General features: G+C 42.8%; 1 protein-coding gene across 4 annotated transcripts in view; it reads left to right on the top strand.

The window, feature by feature from the left end:
- diaph2 (diaphanous-related formin 2) overlaps nucleotides 1–22,160 on the top strand; it is a 983,399-nt gene that overhangs the window by 585,676 nt on the left and 375,563 nt on the right. For all 4 annotated transcript variants that reach the window (XR_011946649.1, XM_072505206.1, XM_072505205.1 and 1 more), the window contains one exon: nucleotides 8,360–8,489. Coding sequence is in view for 3 of the 4 variants with exons in the window: in XM_072505206.1 (XP_072361307.1) it covers nucleotides 8,360–8,489 (130 nt within the window). In the remaining variant the exon portion in view is untranslated. The remainder of the gene's footprint in view (nucleotides 1–8,359; nucleotides 8,490–22,160) is intronic.

Below are 22,160 nucleotides of genomic sequence, written 5' to 3'. Positions count from 1 at the left end.
CTGAAATTGTGTTGAAGGAGACCCAAAATCTTACCAGTTTGGGGCAAGACCAGAACATGTGTGTGATTGGCCGGCTCACCCGAACACCTGTCGTCTACCTCTGGAAAAAAACCACAACCTAGTTTTGGTCAGTGTGCCCTTTGCACCACCTTAAACTGGATTAGAACTGGACTTCAACCTGTGCAGGGCCTCACTCCACACCTCATCATCCACTATAGGCCCCAATTCCCTTTCCCACATTGCTTTGTCATGTGAGAGTACCTTTAAGAAATGGGTGTTCAAGAAATGTACCTTTAAGAAATGGGTGTTTATCAGTGATGTCAGAGAGTGGGTGGAGCTGGGCTGTGTTAGCATTTTTCTTTCATTTTAGGCTGTTTGCTGCAGGGTGTCTTTTAGTTTCGTTTTCAGTGTTGGAGCTGAAGCCAGACCAAGCTGTTCTCTCTGCCATCAAAAGACTATCTCTTGATCATTTGGTGAATTCAGAATTATAAATATTCTCAGTAGTGAATGTAAACCTAATGTGCTTCTGTTAAAAAGTGTTTCTTTTGTCTTCTGGATGTTGTTTGGGAAGTTATTAAGCATTACTTTGTGTTGTATTCTTTGGGGGTTGTATTTGGGTTAATGATTGGTAAGATGTTCACTCTCTGTTTTAAAAAGGTTAACTTGAGTTCATAGAATAAACATTGTTTTGCTTTAAAAAACACTTTTCCATTTCTGCTGTGACACACCGCTAGAGTGGGTCGTGTGTTCCCCATACCACAATCTATTAAAAGTTGTGGGTCAGGTGAACTCCATGATACACTTTGGGGTTCTCTAAACCCTGGCCCATAAGAAATTGGGGGCTCGAGGGGGATAAAAGTCTATCTATTGGATTGGCTTAGTGAACTTAAAGACAGTGAGGGGTGAGCATATTGTGGTTGCTTATCAGGTGTCGTATTCTAGTTAAAGTGGAGAGTGTTGTTGCTCGTTTTAGCCTTCGTTTAATTGCTCTTGTTCTATCACCTTTGCTCTTGAATCGCCAGGTATCCTTCTGATACCTCCACGTGGTTCAAGTCCGAATAATGATCAGTAATCCAACACACCGCTTAGTAAGAGTTAAATCAACGCACATTTATTATATACAGTAATCAATACTTATACATTAATTCTACTTCTAAGCTACTTCCTACAACTAACAGGCCAATACTTAACTTTGGAAATGGCCCACCAGGTCAGGGAAACGAATGGCCTTTCGTATGTGTTCTGAGCCTGCGGGATTCAAAGCTGGTACAGGTCGATAGCCAGGAGCGCCTATCTCGTAGCGAGCGTTGGAGTAAGACTTACGATTCTAGCGGCTGTTGTAGAAGGTCAGCAGAAGGGTCTTGAAGGGTGTGGAGAGGAGAAGAAGGGCCGATTTGAACTTGGACTCTATACTTATAGTCCTCAGGGGCTTCCCGCCTTTCGGGGCAGACCCTGTACCTGGTTCCAAATGATTGGACTTCGTCCCAATCACTTGGTTCGATATTCTCCAATGCTGGAGCGATTCCTTGATCGATGGGTGGTTTTGGAGTGATCGTTCACCTCTCTTTGTGTAGGCTCCTGCTGGCGCTGAAAATTCTGGGTTGGCTTTCTGTGTCTAATTTGTTGCACATTGTTCCCGGGGATTGCTACTTAATATTCAGATGGCTGGTGTGTTGTTATGCTGATGGCTGCAGGTATCAATTCTGTCTGGCCTCCCCAGAGGCGAATACACAGTTTTACCTGCAGCTGCCTGTTTGAGCCCTGTTGGCTGATTTTCCCATCAGCCTCTTCCGTTTGCCATTTTAAATCGGGGTTTGGCCATTCTAATTGGGAGTTAGCCATTTTAACTGGCTACAGTGTGTTGTGGACAATGGCTCTTTCAGAGGCTCTGAAGTTTATGGGGGTGGAGACAGTCACATGCAGTACCTTACGGACAGAGACTAAAAGCAGACTGTTAGATTTGGCAAAAACATTGCAGTTAACATTACCTGACAAAATGAGAAAAGATGAGGTAATTATGGCAGTGGCTAAGCGTTTAAAGTTGCCTGAGATACAGTTTGACTCATTGGAAATGGCAGAAATTCAGTTACAACTTAAACAAATGGAACATGAGAAAGAATTAAAGCAGCTTGAATACGAAAGAGAGAGAGGAAAAAGAAAAGGAGAGAGAAGAAAGGGGAAAAGAAAGAATAGCCCGAGCAGAACAAAAAGAAAGAGTAAGGGAGATAAAGATCAGGGAAAAAGATAAAGAGAGAGTGTTTGAACTTCAGAATTGGCCATGAAACATGACAGTCAGTTACAATTCGCATACGTAAAGGGAAACGTACAGTTGGATGAAAGTGATGAGGATAGTGAGAAAGAGTGTCATCGTCGAAGGTTTGGTGGGGATCTATTTAAATATGTCCAAGCATTGCCAAGGTTTGGTGAGAAGCAGGTAAAAGCCTTTTTCATTTCATTTGAGAAGGTGGCTAAACAAATGAAATGGCCACAGGACATGTGGGTATTACTGATTCAAACAAAGCTGATAGGTAGGGCTAGTGAAGTGTTTGCATCACTACCAGAGGAGGTATCTGGGACAGATGAGGAGGTGAAAACATGCATCTTAGGTGCATATGAACTAGTGCCTGAAGCCTACAGACATAAGTTTAGAAATGTAAGGAAATAATTTGGTCAAACATACATGGAGTTTGAAAGGATCAAACAGAGTCACTTTGTTAGGTGGATAAGGGTTTTGATGTAGGAAGCTCTCGGAGAAATTATGCTTTTGGAGGAGTTTAAAAATTCAATTCCTGATGTAGTGAGAACTCATGTGGAAGAGCAGAAGGTTAAAACTGTGAGGTTAGCAGCAGAAATGGCAGATGATTATGAATTAGTTCATAAATCAAAGCTTGGTTTCCGACATCAGTTTCAGCCTGTGAGGGATAGAAACTGGGGACATGAGAAATTCTCAAGTGGTAAAGGTAAAGGTGATCTGATAGGAGATAATAAGAGGAGTGTACCTCAGACTAAAAAAGAAATCCAGAAGGGTGGAATAGACATGAAAAGTTTCAAATGTTTTCACTGTAATAAACTAGGCCGGTAAAGTCACAGTGTTGGTGGTTGAAGAAAAGCACTGGAAAGGCTGATGTGGTAAAACAGGATAAGACCGTGGGGTTTGTTAAAGTGGTAAAGGAAAGCCCAAGTGAGGCGAAGGAGGAGCAAACGATTGTACAGCCTGATCAAGAGCTGATTGATAAGAAGGTGCCAGATCTCTTTAAAGAATTTACTTGTGTGGGCTGATACCACAGTGGGTTGTGTGGGATGCCTACTGTGGTTGATAAGCCAGTGGAAAATCAGACAACTGAAGAGTTGAAGGACGAATATCCTGGGATTTTTCCGGATTGTGTAGTAACAAAGTCGCAAAGTCACAGGTTAAGACAAGAGGAGAAATCAAAGAGTGAAGATGAAGTTGAAGTGCAATTATCAGAGACGATTTTTGATCAGATGGTTGAAAAAGAACAAGAACAGGTGGAGGATGAGGCAGATATTTTTAGTTCAGGAAAATTGGTGGAGTTACAACAGAAAGATGTAGAAATAAAACGGATGTATCAGAAAGCATATACGGAGGAGGAATCTGAGAGTATACCAGAGTGTTATTACCGTAAAAATGATGTCTTGATGAGAAAATGGAGACCTGTACAAATGCAGGCGGATGAAAAGTGGGCAGAAGTTTATCAATTAGCATTGCCGGTCGGGTATAGAAAGGAGGTGTTGCGAGTTGCGCATGAGGTAGCAGTGGGAGGTCATTTGGGAATAAGGAAAATTCAAGCTAAAATCCCAAAACATTTTTATTGGCCTGGGCTACATAAAGATGTAGTTAAATTTTGTCAATCATGTCACACATGTCAAGTGATAGGGAAACTTCAAGCAGTGATAAAACCAGCGTCCTTAATACCCATTCCAGCATTTGAGGAATCTTTTACAAGGGTCTTAATTGATTGCGTAGGACCGCTTCCTAAAATTAAAAGTGGGAATCAATATCTTTTGACGATAATGGATGTGTCTACTAGGTGTCCAGAGGCCATTCCAGTACGTAATATTACAACTAAAAAGATTGTGGAGGAGTTACTTAAATTATTTACGAGATATGGACTACCCACAGAAATACATTCGGACCAAGGATCAAATTTTACCTCAATGTTATTCAAAGAAGTTATGGATAGCTTAGGAATAAAACAATTTGGATCAACTGCGTACCATCCAGAATCGCAGGGAGCGTTAGAAAGGTGGCATCAGACATTAAAGACAATGTTGATGGCTTATTGTCACGATTATCCAGAGGATTGGGATAAAAGAATTCCATTCGTACTGTTTGCAATTAAGGATGCACCTAATGAGTCAACCAAATTCAGTCCATTTGAACTAAATTTTGGTCATGAGGTAAGAGGATCACTTAAATTAATTAAGGAAAAATTGGTGACTGTGAAATCGGAAATTACATTATTGGATTACGTGTCAAATTTCAGGGAATGATTAAATATGGCAGGTGAATTGGCTAGACATTTAAAAGTTACACAAAATGGGATGAAACGGCTAGCGGACAAGAAATCCAAAGTTCGTAGTTTTGCCATTGGAGATAAAGTTTTAGTATTGTTACCAGTGGTAGATGAACCTTTAAAAGCTAGGTTTTGTGGACCTTATCAGATTGAAAGGAAATTAAGTGAGGTGAATTATGTGGTAAAAACATCAGATAGAAGGAAGACTCACCGAGTATGTCATGTGAATATGCTTAAAAGATACTTTGAAAGGGGAGGAGAGAAAAAGGAGGTTTTAATGATTCTAACTCAAAGTGACGAACCAAATCCAGATGACTGTGAATTTGACATCCCTCAAATTAAATTGGGAAATGAGGGTGTTCTTAACAATTGGGATAAATTGTTGAGTTACCTTCCAGAGGATCCCGGACGAGCCCCAATTTGTTGTGGGCCAGGGTTTAGAGAACCCCAAAGTGTATCATGGAGTTCACCTGACCCACAACTTTTAATAGATTGTGGTATGGGGAGCACACAAACCACTCTACAGGTGTGGTACAGCAGAAATGGAAAAGTATTTTTTAAAGCAAAACAATGTTTATTCTATGAACTCAAGTTAACCTTTTTAAAACATACAGTGAACATCTTAGCAACCATTAATTCAAATACAACCCCAAAGAATACAACACTAAGTAATGCTCAATAACTTCCCAAACAACATCCAGAAGACAAAAGAAACACTTTTTAACAGAAGCACATTAGGTTTAAATTCACTACTGAGAACATTTATAATTCTGAATTCACCAAATGATCAAGAGATAGTCTTTTGATGGCAGAGAGAACAGCAGTACACCTGCTTGGTCTGGCTTCAGTTCCAACACTGAAAACGAAACTAAAACACACCCTGCAGCAAACAGCTTAAAACGAAAGTAAAAAGCTGACAGACAGCCCAGCTCCACCCACACTCTGACATCACCAATAAACACCCATTTCTTAAAGGTACATTTCTTAAGCACCCATTTCTTGAAGGTACTCTCACATGACAGCCTACACTCTATCTGGCAAGTCCGGGTCCTCAGACACAATTCGTCCATAAATTCCAGATGTGCTACCCTCTTCTGACACTTTCAGCGTATTCTTAGAAAATGTTGGGAAGGCCACTCGCAGAAAATTACTTATTTGAAGGTACCTGATAGTGTAACCCCACCCCCCTGCCGGACCTTTACCAGCAACTCCTCCAAGCTTACAAACTGTCCCTTTATAAACAAAACCACAAATCTCTCCAGCCTCTTCTCACATCCTGAACGCAGCGTCCATTCTCAATGGTTCAAATAAATTGGCACAGTTGGGGGCCAACTTCGACACAGCTCTAAGTTTAAAATGCTGCCTGAATTGTCGTCTTATCCTCAAAGCAGGCATGACCACCAGGTTCTAGGAATATCTAGCCGGAGAAAACGGAACCTAGGCTGTCACCAATGCCCCAGACTAGGCCACCTACACGACCTGGCCTCTATCTGTTCCCATACGGAACCTGGGTCATTGCACTACCCCAGCACCTCCTCAGCCTTGGTTGCCCAATAATAATGAAGCAAATTTGGCAGTGCTAGATCCCCGACTGTCTATTCTGTTGAAGAACTATCCTACGATCCTCTTGAGTCTTGCCCGCCCATATAAATGACAAAATCAACCTATTCACCCTCTCAAAAAAAAGATGTAAGGAGGAAGTCAGGAAGACATTGAAACAAAAATTTTGGAAGAATATTCATTTTAATTTACTGGACTCTGCCTGCCAGGGTCAGAGGAAGGTTGTTCCACTTTTGCAAATTAGACTCGACCTTAACCACCAGACTTGCAAAGTTCAATTTATGCAACCGGGGCCAATCATGGGCCACCTGGATCCCCAGATATCTGAAGCTAGAGTTGGCCAAGCGAAAAGACAACACCCTCAAGTTGACTCCCCCTCCCGGGATGTTAACCGGTAAATATTCACTCTTTTCCAGATTCAGCTTGCAGCCCGAAAATGAGCCAAAGCTCCTCAATAGCTCCATTATATCACCCATAGTGGAGATGGCGTCCATAACGTAAAGCAGCGGAGCATTCACATATAGACACTCTACCCCTGCCCTCTTTATACCCTTTTACTTACCCAAAGCCCTCAATGCTATGGCTAAGATCTCAATTGCTAACGCAAATAAGCAGGAAACATCGGACACCCCTGTCTAGTTCCCGTTTTCAAATGGAAATACCCCAAACTCAAGATATTGGCACAAACAAGTAGGCCCTGTACAGCAACCGTACCCATGAAATCAATTTTGGCTCAAGACCGACCTCTCCAAAACTTCAAACAAGTACCTCCACTCCACCCTGTTGAATGCCTTCTCGGCATCTAAAGTCACGGTGGCGACATGGTGGCACAGTGGTTAGCCACTGCTGCCGCAGAGCGCCACGGACCCGTGTTTGATTCCGGCCTGGGGTGACTGTGTGGAGTTTGCATATTCTCCCCATGTCTACGTGAGTTTCCTCCCACAGTCCAAAGATGTGCAGGTTAGGTGGATTGGCCATGCTAAATTTCTCCTTAGTGTCCAAAAGGTTAGGTGGGGTTACTGGGTTATGGGATAGCGTGGGGATGTGGGCCTTGGTGGGGTGTCTTTCAGAGGGTCAATGCAGAATTGATGGGCTGAATTGCCTCCTTCTGCACTGGTTGGAAAGATTTCAATGCAGTTCCCAGAAAATGATTCAAACTCACATTATTCCTTTTTACCCCATCAACCTTCCAAACACACGACTCCAGTGAAGATTTGGTTAGGTTAATTGGCCTTGCTAAAATTGCCCCTTAGAGTCCAGAGATGTGCAGGTAGGTTACGGGGAGAGGACGGGGTGGGGGGTGGGTGGACCTGGGTAGGGTGCTCTTTTGGAAGACCGGTGCAGACTCGATGGGCCAGATGGCTTCCTTCTGCACTGCCGGGATTCTATGATACAATCACCCCCGGAATGGGCTCCCCAGACGTGGAGAGAACCACATTCAGGAGCCTCCGAATGTTGGCTGTTTTTTGCCGGCCCTTGACAAAGTTTGTCTGATCCCCACAACTACCTTCGCCAGTATCTTGGTATCTGCATTTAGCAGAGAGATAGGCTGGTATGACCCACACTCCGTTATTAATTTTCAACAGCAGCGAAGTGGAAGCCTGCAAAAGTGTAGCCAGCAAGGATCCCCTGGATAGAAAGTCATTAAACATGCCTACCAGCAATGGGACTGACTGATCTGCAAACTTACAGAATTCCACTGGGACCCCATCAGGTCCAGGCAATAGGAGGAAATTAATACAATTAAATATTCCTTTCATTATCATCAATTGGAACACTGAACATGCATAATTGTTAAGCTAAAAGGTTTAGTAGCTCTTTTGATACAATATGTATCGTAAGTGGCTGTAAATTGAAAACAGTTGATTTGATGTGGGACGGAGCAAAACAAGGGTGCTTCAATGCATTAGGGCATGGGATTCTGAGCTGATGAGACATACTGCAAGTTTCAATGTGTGGACAGCATCCAAACTCAGCTATACTTGAAGGTGATGCAGAGCAGCCTCTGGTGTTTTTCACAGGAGATGAAATCAGAGAGTGAGTCATGTCATGCTGTGTCACACAGATGCTGAAGAGTTGCAATGGCGGGCCAATGAATAGATTGTCTGCCAACATTCTGTTGAAACTGATGTGTTGACACGGGCAACAAAGGGGAGAAAATAAAATGCACAAAAACAAATCACAAATATTAAGAAAAATAGATGAAATGCTAAAACAACAAAGTCTCTATTACTTTCTAAACTTATTGGTGTTTTATTGTGCAGCTTAAAGACACCAAGTCAATCGACCAGAAGGCAACATTGATGCACTTTTTAGCAGAGATTACTGAAGAAAAGTATCCAGATATCTTGAAATTCACAGATGAAATTAGCCACATAGACAGCGCAAGCAAAGGTATGTCTATTACCAGATGTGATGAAATTCAGGAGGGTGGGATTAGTTTTGTCAAAAAGCATTTTAAATACCGTTTTATTCCTGCCAAATGGTAAGTTGACATGATTAAAGCATCTCCATTTATTTTCATTTGTAACTATTCTTGAGCTGCCTGACTTGAGAAAATCTTGCTGTGCAGTATGCACAAGTTTCCAGAAGAATGTTCTCCCCATACAAACATCAACTCCGGAGTCAGTCAGCTTTGTGACATCTATTATAATAAAGACATACTCTAAGATGTGGTAAATTTAGCTGCTGTAAAGTTCTAAGAAACCAATGTAAGATTCAGCAAGGAGGAATCAGATTCAGAACTGTATGTCTGTTACAACACGGATTCCTTTATTCTCCTTGTAGACTCCCTCTGCTGGTACATGTGTCTGGTAGCCCTAAGTGGACAAATACACATTGCAATTTTCAGCACACTATATCCCTCCCCTTTGTAAATAAGAGGCATTGTGTTTCACTGGTTTGCTTGCAAAAGTAGAAACATAAACTTGAACATAATATGACATTCAACTTCATCACTAGCATATTACATATTCTGACTTTTGTATTAAATTAACAATGCACTCCATCATATACAATGAGTCGAAAAATTTTGTCAACAACTGAAAATAGTTCACTTTGTAGCATAATTTAAGTAGAGTGGATGGAAGTTTTATTTCATGAATGGCTTACCATCTAACCTTGAGTGTAGCCTCATTTAACTCATGTTCTGCAACTAAAGCGTCAATGTCAAAATTTGACTCAATGATTTCGAATGGTGTTTTCGGTGCTGTGAAAACTGATATGTTTTGTTTGATGATTTGCAAACCATGTTAGCATTAATCCTTTTGTGTTGACCACAACAAATAGCCGGATGTCTCAGGCAGTTGTTGTTTCTCAACATGACCATCGCATTTTCTGAGCTCATTATTTGTTGGCTTTAATTGTACCAAAGTTGCAATGCCCCATCTTGTTTTTTGCTGCTTTGGTGTCGGCCAGTTTCAATGTCTTTAGACTGCATTTAGACTTGTATAGTTAAGATGTTTGGCAACCTTGTCTTCATGACTAGTAGGACCGACTGTCAGCAAAGGATGTCACGAAAGATAAACCATTCGGTTGAGCTTGCCTTGCTGTTTATCAACACGGAATTCATACACTTGTAGTTTGAGTATCCATTGATCTCTTTAAATGTGTAAGACAGTCGGAACTATCTGTAGTTTGTGATTTATTCCAGATGGAAGGAGCATTCTGAATCTGAAATGTACATGCTGTTAAACATGAATTCCTTTATTTTCCTTTTAGCCACCCTCTGCTAGTATATGGTAGCCTTAAGGAGCAAAATGCAATTTTCAAAACTCCACATCCATCTGAGCTGCTTAACCAGGCAGCCTTGAACATGATCAGCTACATTATGATAGTTCGCTATTTGGGGCGGAATATGTGACACCATTTTTTAATAGCTTTTTCTTCACATAGCTTATGGGAATAATTATCATAAGTCTTTACCTTAAACTTTCCACTGCCTTTTAAGAACAGAATCCGAGAAACATTTTCTGGTTTAAGAATATAATTAGATAATGTAGAACTAGAATTCCTACAGTGCAGAAGGAGGTAATTCGGCCCATAAATTCTACACTGACCCTCTGAAAGAGCACACAACCTAGACTTGCTCCCCCGTCCTATCTGTATAACCCCAGAATCCCACCTAACCTACACATCTTTGGAAACTAAGGGCAATTTAGCATGGCCAATCCACCTAACCTTCACTACTTTGGACTGTCGCCGGAGCATCCTGAGGAAACCTACGCAAACAGGGGGAGAAAGTGCAAACTCCACGCAGACAGTCACCCAAGGCTGGAATTGAATCCGGGTCTCTGCTGCTGTGTCCTACCAGACACATCCTGCATATTTTATGAAAGAAGTTTCCAATGATGTACACCTTTTGATTTTTAAAATTATATTTTCAAGTGTTAGCATTTTATAGTTTTTAATATTGCATCCTGCAAATGTTATGTTGCTTGCTGAATTAAATCATTCAGTACACATTATTGGTGAGACATTACTCCTCTGTCCTGCAACTCTGATTGATTCTCCCTTCAGTCCTGAAAATGCCGGATTTACTTTCAGACATGACGTCCATGTGATGGTTGGTGTTTAATACCTTTTTTTAAATGATACTCTGGATCCATGTAGGTAAGTAATGGAAGGAAGGACCATTGACACTGGATCCTTCCTCTCGCCTATATCCCACCCTCTCTTTGCTGTGGAGCACTCCAGCTCAGGTTTCTGCTATCACACAGTATCCAACTGAAGAAAACCCCAGTGTTTTTTTTTTTAACTTCACTTTGGTTTAACTTCAGTTGGTGAATGCAACCCCCAATTTTAACCTAACCTTTTGGTTGCCTATTTTATACCTGCCTAATTTTACACTCGATGTAGCAGAAATATGCAGAGTTTAAAATATGCTTTCTGCACAACTGATTTTAAAAGAATACAGAGAAGAAATAAAGTAAAGGCCTTCAGTATAAGATAGTCATCAATTTAGTCTTTAATTTAAATTGAGGACTGAGCCAGTCTATGGAAGGGAGATAGTGAGCTGTGAACACATTGACTCTTGAAATAAAACCTATATACATATATATATTGGTGTACAAAATCAAAATACTGAGGATCTTCAAAATCTGGAATGAAAAAATAAAATGCTGGAATTTCTCAACAGGTCAGGCAGCATCTGTGGAGAACATGGAATACACAGTGCAGAAGGAGTCCATTCGGCCCATCGAGTCTCCACCGACCCACTTAAGCCCTCACTTCCACCCTAACCCCGTAACCCAATAACACCTCCTCACCTTTTTGGTCACTAAGGGAAATTTATCATGGTCAATCCACCTAACCTGCACGTCTTTGGACTGTGGGAGGAAACCGTAGCACCTGGAGGAAACCCATGCAGACACGGGGAGAACGTGCAGACTCCGCACAGACAGTGACCCAGCGGGGAACCGAACCTGGTACCCTGGCGCTGTGAAGCCACAGTGCTATCCACTTGTGCTATCGTGCTGCCCACTTGTGCTACTGTGCTGCCCCAGAAGTTACCATCAAACTGCAATATTTACCCTGTTTCTGTCTATCTGAACTGCTGAGAGTTATTAGCTTTTTAAAAAAATTATTATACATTGGTGTTCTGCACTTCTGAAAGAATCTGGTAATTCGGGGCAACATGTGTTCAGAAATGCTGGCTGAGTCGAGGACTTTTAGTATTTCAAAAAATCACCTCCAGTGAATTAGCATTCAGATATGCAACCCTTTTGGAATACTCAAGATGGCATCAAATCATTCATTACTTACTGACATTGTAACATCATTTACTACAATCTGGCAAACACTCATTCACCTCAGTATGCCAGTAAGCTGTTATATGCTGCAATCGAACTTGTTCAATATGTGATTTATTTTAGCTCACACCGTGGAACTGCAGTAACAGCATTGCCATATGTGGTGTTCAGAGGACCAGGGACCTCAATGAAAATGATTAAAAATTGCATCCTTAATTGCAAAAGAGATAGCTTATTTTAGTACTAATTTTCTCAATAAGTAAGTAAAGTAACTTCCCATTGTGAAACTTGGACTGGTATGGAAAGGTATGCAAGAAGATTTCATTTTTGTTTCACACATTAAAATCTGGCCCTGTATTTTTTGGGTTAGAAATCCTAACACATCATTTAGCAATGTGATGGGGTGCTTTTTTGCTTTCTAAAAGATTAGCAAAAGATGCATTCAGCTGTTTACTAAGACAATAACAACTAAAGTGTTAATTAAATGGTTGCAGAGCAATATTATCTTCAACTTTTATGGAGACAATTACAATAATGCATACTCATTTTCTCGAACAGCCTAACCAAAATTCAGTGAGTTATTTGTTCCTCTCCCTAGTTCATTGAACACTTCAATCCCTAAGGAAGTAAAAAATGCAAAACACCTCTGCATAGATGGATACTATATTTCATTTGTATTTCTAATAAGGTCAAAGCTGCATCGGGATCAGTATGAATCCAGTTGCATTTCTCCCCACTCCAATCCCCGAATACTGCATGCTGAACAGGTATTAAAATGCATTATGTTCTATATTTATAGTGACAAGGAACCATTCTAAGTAAGGGTACAGGTATTTTTTCTGATAACCCCATACATATTCTGTCGTACCTCAGTGGAGGAGCTACAGATGAACTTGAATTCATTTGAAAACCAAGGATGTGCTTTATTTTAATCTATCCAAAAACCATTGTCACAATTTAGGGTTCCTTGTCAATTGTTTTCCACAGGATTTGAAAAGGAGTTATTTTTAATACTTGGGTTTTAAAAGTAGGTTGTATTCTTGGAAAGCTGTCAATCAAAAACACATGAAGGGTATTTAATTTACAAGATGAAAATCGTGTTACCTTGGAACACAAAAGGAAGTCAAGCAATTGGAAAATCTTTCTCAAAGATATGAAAAATAGAAGCAGGAGTGGACCAACTGGCCCTTCGAGCCTGTTCTGCCAATCAATGAGATCATGGCTAATCTGATCATAACCTTAACTCCATTTTCGTGCCTTGCCCACCTTTTCTCTCTTCTCCCTGCAGACTAAAATATGTTTATCTCATTGTAGGGTAAAATGAAACATTGACAGCTAAAAGGAATGCTGGCGAACTCGAGACAAAAATGCTCCCAGAAAAAACGGGCTCAAAAAGCCAGCATACAGAGGAGTAAATCTGTTTAATAAGATCCACCGAGGTGGACTCTGCAGAGCATTCATTATTTTTATGTTAGATGAAGACAGGTGATATTCTTGAAAGAAAACACATTCAGACACAGTTGTACATCAGATGGGGAGTGAAACAGTTCAACATAATCCCTGGTTTATTCCTCAGTACAACTACGGATTGGATAAACCAATAGATTGAGCAGGTCAGTTCTCAAAAGTAACTTGCTCCGATTGTATACGCAAGTGACTGTTTCTGTCAGTGACTAAAAAATTGACTTTAAATATGTTCGCTTCTATTGGCAAATGTATTTGCATTTTTAAGGATATGTCACTAATAGATAGGACCATAGAATTTACAGTACAGAACGAGGCCATTTGGCTCATCGAGTCTGCACTGGTCCTTGAAAAGAGCACCCCACTTAAGCCCACAATTCCACCCTATCCCTGTAACCCAGTAACTCCACCAAACCTTTTTTTTTGGACACTAAGCATGGCCAATCCACCTAATCCACACATCTTTGGACTGTGGTAGAAAACCGGAACACCCGGAGTAAACCCACGCAGACACAGGGAGAATGTGCAGATGCCGCACAGACCCAAGCCGGGTCTGACCCAACCTGGGACCCTGAAGCTGTGAAGCAACAGTGTTAGCCACTGTGCTACTGTGCCGCTCCATGGAAACCAGTAGTTGTTGTATCCTCGGATTTCCAAAAGACTTTCAATAAGGTGCCATTAAAAGGTTAATACACAAGTTAAGGGCTCATGGAATTGGAGATAACGGGGGCGATTCTCCAAAGCATTTCCAGGTTATTTGTGATGGGTTTTTCAGGGAGTTTCCTGCCGGCGAGTTCTCCACCGCCATTAAATGGCGCTTTTTGTGGGCCCTGGGGAAGTTTGTCACTGGTTTAGCCAACACTTAGATTTTTCTTTAGCACTGGGGAGCAGAACTCTGAGATTGGGCCGTCATTTTGAAAGGGTGCCCCGATCTCTAAATGAGCTTATGGGTCTCTCACACCTCCAACCCATGGGCAATGTCACCCCCACGCACAATGACACTACCCTACACCCCCACCCCCCCCCAAGTGAGGACACCACATTATGGGGTTCTTGGGAGTCCCCCCTCTTGACGGTCCCCAAGCCCCCTTTCCAACACTCACTCCCTGCTAGGACCCCCACCCATTACCCCTCCAACCTCCTGGAGGCCCTACTTACCTACCCTGCACTCCCCCACCCTTCAAACACCCTTACCGCCTCATTTCATGGGCATGGCCCTCCTTAGCCCCCTGACACCGGCAGTGCCACCCTGGCACTCGGGCATCCTTGCACAGCCACCCTGGCACAGGCAGTGCTCCTGCTGGCTTATCAGTGCTAATCGGGCACCTTGGCAGTGCCAAGGCGCACACTGGGCAGTGGCAAGGTGCCCCTGTTCCAGGGGGAGGGCCAGGGAGCCAACCTGCACTTATCTGATCATCCAGGAGTCTCCTATACCCCGGGAGACCCCCCTGGGTGCAATTCCGCTTGGTCCACGTTTGTGTTGACCAGCACTGATCAGCGCCAGGCTGCAGCCTCCCTGAGGGGGACGGTGGATCCCGTGCAGGTAGGTCGTAAGTAGGTTTACGACCTAATTTTGCGAGCGTCATTCAGTCCTGCTCATTTGGGGCGGGGTTCTGATTCCAAATCTTGCGGGTCTTCAGTGAATCCCGCGAGGCGACAAGGCTGTCGAGAGGCTCGCTGGAAGGCTTTCCCGAGATTCTCCGGCCGCGCTGTGCTCTCGCTTGAGCACAGCGCGGCCAGAGAATCGCGCCCACAATATTGTCAAGGATGGAGGATTGGTTAGCCGACAGGAAGCAAAGAGTAGGAATAAACGGGATGGGTGGAATTTTCCGAATGTTGTGCAGAATGCTGCATCAGGCAAGAAAAACAGTGGTTTCACACCTGCCATTTCTAGCCAGATCAAATGGCCCTGCAATTTCAAAGCCACCCCCCCCCCCCCTCACCCGCTCCAGATATTGGGATGACCAGCAGGCATAGGGAACACCCCCAGTCCTCCAACACCGAGAGCAAACCTCCCACCACAGAACCACTGAATGGTCAGGTCACCCCACCCCCTCAACCAAACACCTCGCAAGCACCAGGGTGGCCCAACTCCCAGGGCATCCGTCCATTTTAAGTGTTGCACCCCCCCCCCCCCCCCCACTGCCATGCAGGCACAACTCTTTCCCCCCCCCACCCCCCGCAATTACCCATCACCGAACATGAACCTGATTATGTCATTGCTAGGGAAGATCTCAAAGTGAGATCTCACCACCGTAAATCCCATTATGGTTCTCTCATGAGAGTTAGAAGCCATAACAGGATTTGGGCCTACGACGAATGGGCTCAGAAAATCAAGGCCCATATCTTCAAACTGATAGGCTGTGACTTGTGGGGTGCTACAGGGGCCTCAGCTATTTATAATTCATATTAATGACTTAGTCAATGAGAGAGTAGTCTGACTAAGTTTTCTGACAATATAAAGATAGGTGGGAATTGTAAACTGAGGAAGACATAATATACAGGACAATGCTGAGACTGCATTTGACATGCTGCGTATAATACTGGTCTCATTTAAGGAAGGATGTAAATGTTGTTGGAAGCAGTTCAAAGGAGGTTTACTGTACTAATACCTGGAATGGATGGGTTGTCTTATGAGAAAAGGTTGCACAGGTTAGGCTTGTACTTGTTAGGATTTAGAAGAGTAAGAGACGATTTGATTGAAACATAAGATGCTGAGGGTTCTTGACGAGGTGGATGTGGAGAGGATGTTTCCTGTTGTGGAGAATTTAGACTGGGGGTCACTTTATAAATAAGGGTTCGGCCACTTAAGACCGAGATGAGATTTTTAAAAAAACTGTGCTCCTTGGTCATTAATCCCTCCAGCAAGGGGAAAAGTTTCTTCCTGTCTTCTCTATCTATGCTTCTAATAATTTTATACATCTCAATCATGTCCCCGCTCAGTCTCCTCTGCTCCTAGGAAAGCAACCCCAGGCTATCCAATTTTTCTTCATAGCTAAAACTCACCAGCCCAGGCAACAACCTCATAAATTTTCTTTGCACCCTTTCCAGTGCTGTCACATCCCCCCTATAATGTGGATTCTGCAAACAATACTCTAGTTGTGGCCTAACCAACATTTTATACGCATCCAGCATGACCTTCCTGCTCTTAAATTCTATGCCTCGGCTAATAAAGTCAAGTATACCATAGGCCATCTTAGTCACTTTTTCCATCTGCTGTGCCACCATAAAGGACCGGTGTACATGCACACCAAGGTCCCTTTGATCCTTGGTGCTTCCCAGGGTCCTGCCATTCAGCATATATTCCCTTGCCTTATTAGTCCTACACAAGTGCACACTTGTATGCATTAAAGGCGAATTACATGTTGGCCTTTATTGGAAGGGGTTAGAGCACAGGAAGACTCAAGTCTTGCATCAATTTTACAGGGCTGTGATGAGACCATATCTGGAATACGGTGAGCAATTGTAGTCTGCATATTTCATGAATGATAGCTTGCATTGGATGCTGGACAGGGAAGGTTCACTAGATTGGTTCCTAAGATGAGAGGGCTGTCTGAAGTGGGTGGCTGAGCAAATTGGATCTATAATCTCTGGAATTGGAGATCACCTTATTGGAATATACAAGATGCTGAAGAGGTTTGATAACATAGATACTGAAAGGTTGTTTATTCTGGCTGGGGTATCTAGAGCACATGGACACAGTTTCAGGATAAGGAGCTGACATGAGGATAAATTTCACTCAAAGGGTTAGGAATGTTTAGAATTCTGTACCCCAGAGGATTGAAGATACTCCATCCGTGAATAAATTTAATGCTGTTCTTTTCTCATATAAAGCACTGTATAAAGCAATCAGCATTTCAAATCAGGTCCTTGTTTTCTCCAGTAATAAGGAGTTTAGCTGTGTACACATTTCTTCATAATTTTCTGCCCTGGGCTTGGCCTCATGCTTATCATTCTTAATTGAATCTGCTGTCATTTTCAAGTTAGAGTACCTCATACTGCACAAAGTGTTTAAACTGTGATCTCCCCATTAATCAATGCAGTATTAGATTTTGATGATACGTGTTGTTATTCTATGCAGTGTAACTGAATGGTCTGCTGAGCATGTCTGACTTCTGTTTCAAGGAAACAAAACCGGAACATATTCCGCTTTGGGTTATTGGACGATGGTATATTAGCTTAAAAGATCAGTGGTATTGGTCAAAATTCATATTTGAAGAGTTGTCAGTATTTGTGGTGTTGCACATCAACAAGGAGGCAGAGAGCAGAAAACTGTCAGCCAGTTAGTCCCACAACTGTGACTGTGAATATGCTAGAAATCATTATTTGAGGAACTAGTCGCAGGACAATGAGAAATAATACAATCAAGCAGAATCATCATGGTATTGTGAAAGAAAAATCAGCTTGACAGAGACCTTTTTTGTGGGCATAACAAGGGGGTGGATAAAAGGACCCCAGAAGATGTTGTTTATTCAGGTGTTCAGAAGGAATTCAATACGGTACCACAAAGGATTAATACTACACAAGATAAAGGGCGCGATTCAGCAGACAAATGTTAAAGTCTGCTGGGCACATTTAGTGGGATGTTTCTTGGTGGGTGCAGCACCAGCTATTCAACACCCTGCTATTCAATGGCACTTTGCCATTTTTTTTTAGTTTTCCCAGCCGAGGCTGCACAGATTTCGCTCGTCAGCAGAAATGGCTGTTCACAGATTGGGTTGCCATTTTGATCGGCAGCCCCGATCTCTCCACCCCTGCTCCCCATACCCCTAACCTTGTTGAGGCCTATGGATAGCTCCCTCACCTTCCTTCCAATTGGCACATCCCCCCCAAGCCCAACACTGTCAGTGCCAACATGGCACCCGGGCAATGCCACCTTGGCAGTATCAGGAGAATTGATACTGCTGGGGTGCCAGGCTGGTAGTGCCAAGGTGCCAGGGGGAATGCCAGGATACCAACCTGCCTTGTCCCCGACCACCCGGGGGTTTCCAATGGCCTGATGCCATAATCCTGAGATGACATTTTCCTGGTCCACATTTGTGTGGACTAGTACTAAACAGCACTCTGGTGAGGTCTCACTGGCTCAGCCATTGAGTCCCCAGCGCCGGGTGAATCTGGTTTCCAGGTGCTTCAATGAGTCATTATGCTCATTTAAATATGTAGATAGAGATCTCGTCCAGTGAGATCTCGCTGGGTGGAGCGAGTCGGTTGACTCGAAATCGGCCTGGTGCAGAGCCCAATTTGGCGCTCTCCCGCAATTCACCCATTGCACCGGATTCACGCTAGGTGCAACAGGGTCATTGAATCGCGCCCGAGCTCATGGTTTTGGAGGTGATTTATTAGCTTGGATTCAAGATTGGCTTAACAGGAAACACAGAGTTGGAAAAAATGGGTCAATTTCAGGTTGGCAAATTATAACTAATAGACTGCCACCAGGATCAATGATCGGCCCTCAATTATTTGCTCTATATATTTATGACTTGGATGAAGGGACCAACTGTTTCATAGAATTTACAGTGCAGAAGGAGGCCATTCGGCCCATCGAGTCTGCACCGGCTCTTGGAAAGAGCACCCTACCCAAGGTCAACACCTCCGCCCCATCCCCACAACCCAGTAACCCCACCCAACACTAAGGACAATTTTGGACACTAAGGGCAATTTATCATGGCCAATCCACCTAACCTGCACATCTTTAGACTGTGGGAGGAAACCGGAGCACCCGGAGGAAACCCACGCACACACGGGGAGGATGTGCAGACTCCGCACAGACAGTGACCCAAGCCGGAATCGAACCTGGGACCCTGGAGCTGTGAAGCAATTGTGCTATCCACAAGGCTACCGTGCTGCCCCAGCTGTTCCAGCTAGATTTATTGACAATACAAAAGTAGGTAGGTAAGCACGTTGTGAGGAGGATACAAAGTGTGCAAAGGGATAGGTTAACTGAGTTGGCAAACATTTGGCAGATGGAGACTAATATGGTAAAATGTGAGGTTGTCCACTTTGGTACGAAGAATAGAAATGCAGAATATTATTTAAATGGAGAGATATTGCAGAAGTACAGTGGGATATGGTGCCCTTATACAGAATCACAAGACGTTTACATGCAGGTACAGCAAGTGATTAGGAAGACATATTAAATGTCCCTCATTGCAAAAGGGATGGAGAGAGAAATTTGTTGCAACTGCAGGTCATTGATGCCATCACAACTAGAATCTTGGGTACAACTTTTGTCATCTGATTTGCATGGGAAGCATTTCAGAGAAGATTCACCAGGTTGATTACTGGGATGAAACGATTGTCTTATGAAGAAAGGTTGGCCTTTACTAATTGGCATTTAGAAGAATGAGAGATGATCTCATTGAAACATATTAAACATTCTGATGGGGCTTGATGGGGTAGATATTAAGGACTCTCATTTAAAAATGAAGTTTTCCATTTAAAACAGATGAGAAGAAAGTTCTTCTCTTCTCTTTCAGATCCATTAGTCTTTCAAGTTCTCTGAACAGAGAACAGACGAGGTTGGATCATTGAATATATTCAGGGCTGAGTTGAGACAGATTTTTGATCTACAAAGGAGTCTGGCAGGAGAGTGCAGTTAACGCCGCAATCAGATCAATGATGAACTTATTGAATGGCAGATCAGGCCCAATGTGTTGACTGGCTCACTGCTGTTCCTATTTATGATCATATTTGTAAATAATCAGCATTCAGACTTATTTTGCCTTTGCTAATTGCAGTGTCTATTTCAAAAATAAAGCTCCTTACTTTAATTTACTATTTTGCTTCTTTTCTCTTTCCTTTAAGAACCTGCCTCTTCTGAGCAAGCATGATTCTGTCTATAACCAGATATACACACATCCCATAGAATCCCTAAAGTACAGAAGGAGGTCATTTAGCCTAACGAGTCTGCACCAACCCTCTGAAAGAGCATTCCCCCGCCCAAACCCCTTAATGCTGCATATTGACCATGGCCAATTCACCTAACCTGCACACCTTTCAAGGGGCAATTTAGCAAGGCCAATCCACCTGACCTGCAAATCTTTAGATTGTGGAAGGAAACCAAACCATCTGGAGGAAACCCACTCAGACCCTGGGAGAACTTGCAAACTAGTCACAGCAGTCACCCAAAGCCAGAATCAAACCCAAGTCCCTGGCGCTGTGAGACAGCAGTTCCAACCACCGTGCCGCTCACACTTTCGTTCCATTGGGGAAATGCTGAATAACGATCGGGATTAGCATGCAGAGCTGATTTTTGCCATGCATATATCTCCATCTAGCTCAAAGGCACTAAACCCATTGCGGTTTTTAAATATTCATTCACAGAATGTGGGCACTTCCCATCTCTAATTAATTGTCTTCCATTTCAGAGAGCATTCAAGAGTCAGCCATTTTGCCGTGGGTCTGGAGTCACATGGAAGCAAGTCTGGGATGACAGCAGGTTTCTGTCCCTCAAGGACATTGGTGAACCAGATGGCTTTTTGTGGCATTAATTTCATTACCATCATTGGACTTTTAATTCCAGATTTGTGGGATTCAAACCTGGGTCCCCAGATCTTGCCCTGGATCTCTGGAATCCAGTGACAATACAATTACACCACTGCCTTCCCCCTGACACTGACTATGCTGTCACTGTCTATTACGGTGGTTAAGATCAGCTAACACTGCACCAACCAGGGATTAAACAAGCAGGCAAGATGACCTAACTTCTAGTGAGTTCATTAGTATTAATATAATTTATTATGATCCCAGACCAAACCCCAACAATTGTGAGGATACCGGACATAAATAATTTATTTAATTTAGGACCGTGAGGAAAGGATACTTCGCTCCAGGCTGAAAGGGGGTCGGGAAGGGAGATTTTAGCCAAAATAGCACCCTGATCTACGAGGAGCCTTTTCTTGCTAGCAGGATATCCCCCTTGAGTGCAACCTTGGCTGAGAGAAACTCCCCGAAGCCCCCAAAAAATGGCAAAGTGCTGTTGAATAGTGAGATGTTTCTCGGCGCTGTAGCTGGCGAGGAACACCCCGCTAAATGCACCCAAAATTGGACAAACCATTTTTGGGGGGTAAATTGCGCCCAATGTCTCTAATTATCTCCTATCCAGGGAACCTTCTTTGTATAAACAAAATTCCATTATCCTAACTTCAGTTAAACAATATTCATGGTTGGAATGAATAACAATTTCATTTCTCCGATGCTTTAATTGCACCCCTGTCGCCAAAAAAGCATGCCTGTCTTTTAAACCAGGATTTAAAAACATTTCTTCAGTAGTCACATACAGCCCCAGGCTTTTAACCCTTACTGTACCAAATACATATACAATATTACTGAAACTCCTACATTCATCACAAATTTTCCCTAGGTAAGCGGTGGACAGTAAATCCAACCGCCACTGCTCTGTACCCTACAAACTCTACTGGTCACTAAATTACAAATTGCTGTCGGACTGCCCTTCCACTTGATTTCAATACTGCCTGTGAAAAACAACAAAATATTTCCTCATTTGTCACCATAGAGGAAATCATGGGGAAGACACTTGTAGTGTGGATGCTTGCTGACGTCGCCTCAAGGCAAAACTGAAATTGCTCATTGGTAAGCACTGTACAGTGAGTTAATGAGGTACCGCCCAAAATAGCCAGGGTGCACACTATGTTATAAGCGGTGCATTTATAATTTTGACTCTTTGGTAATTGATTATTAACTGCTGCCTGTGATAAGTGTAGGTAGTATTGACAAATATTTGCATTCACTGACATACAATTATTATTTCTTTAGCCTATTCACGTTTTGAGTGCTTTTCATCTATTTTGAATTTGTTATCTGTTCACAGAACTTTGTAACATAAGCAGAA

Source organism: Scyliorhinus torazame, chromosome 5, assembly GCF_047496885.1.
Source record: "Scyliorhinus torazame isolate Kashiwa2021f chromosome 5, sScyTor2.1, whole genome shotgun sequence".
Lineage (NCBI taxonomy): Eukaryota > Metazoa > Chordata > Chondrichthyes > Carcharhiniformes > Scyliorhinidae > Scyliorhinus > Scyliorhinus torazame.
Note: the sequence above shows the minus strand (reverse complement) of the source record. Positions and strands in the feature narration are given on the sequence as shown.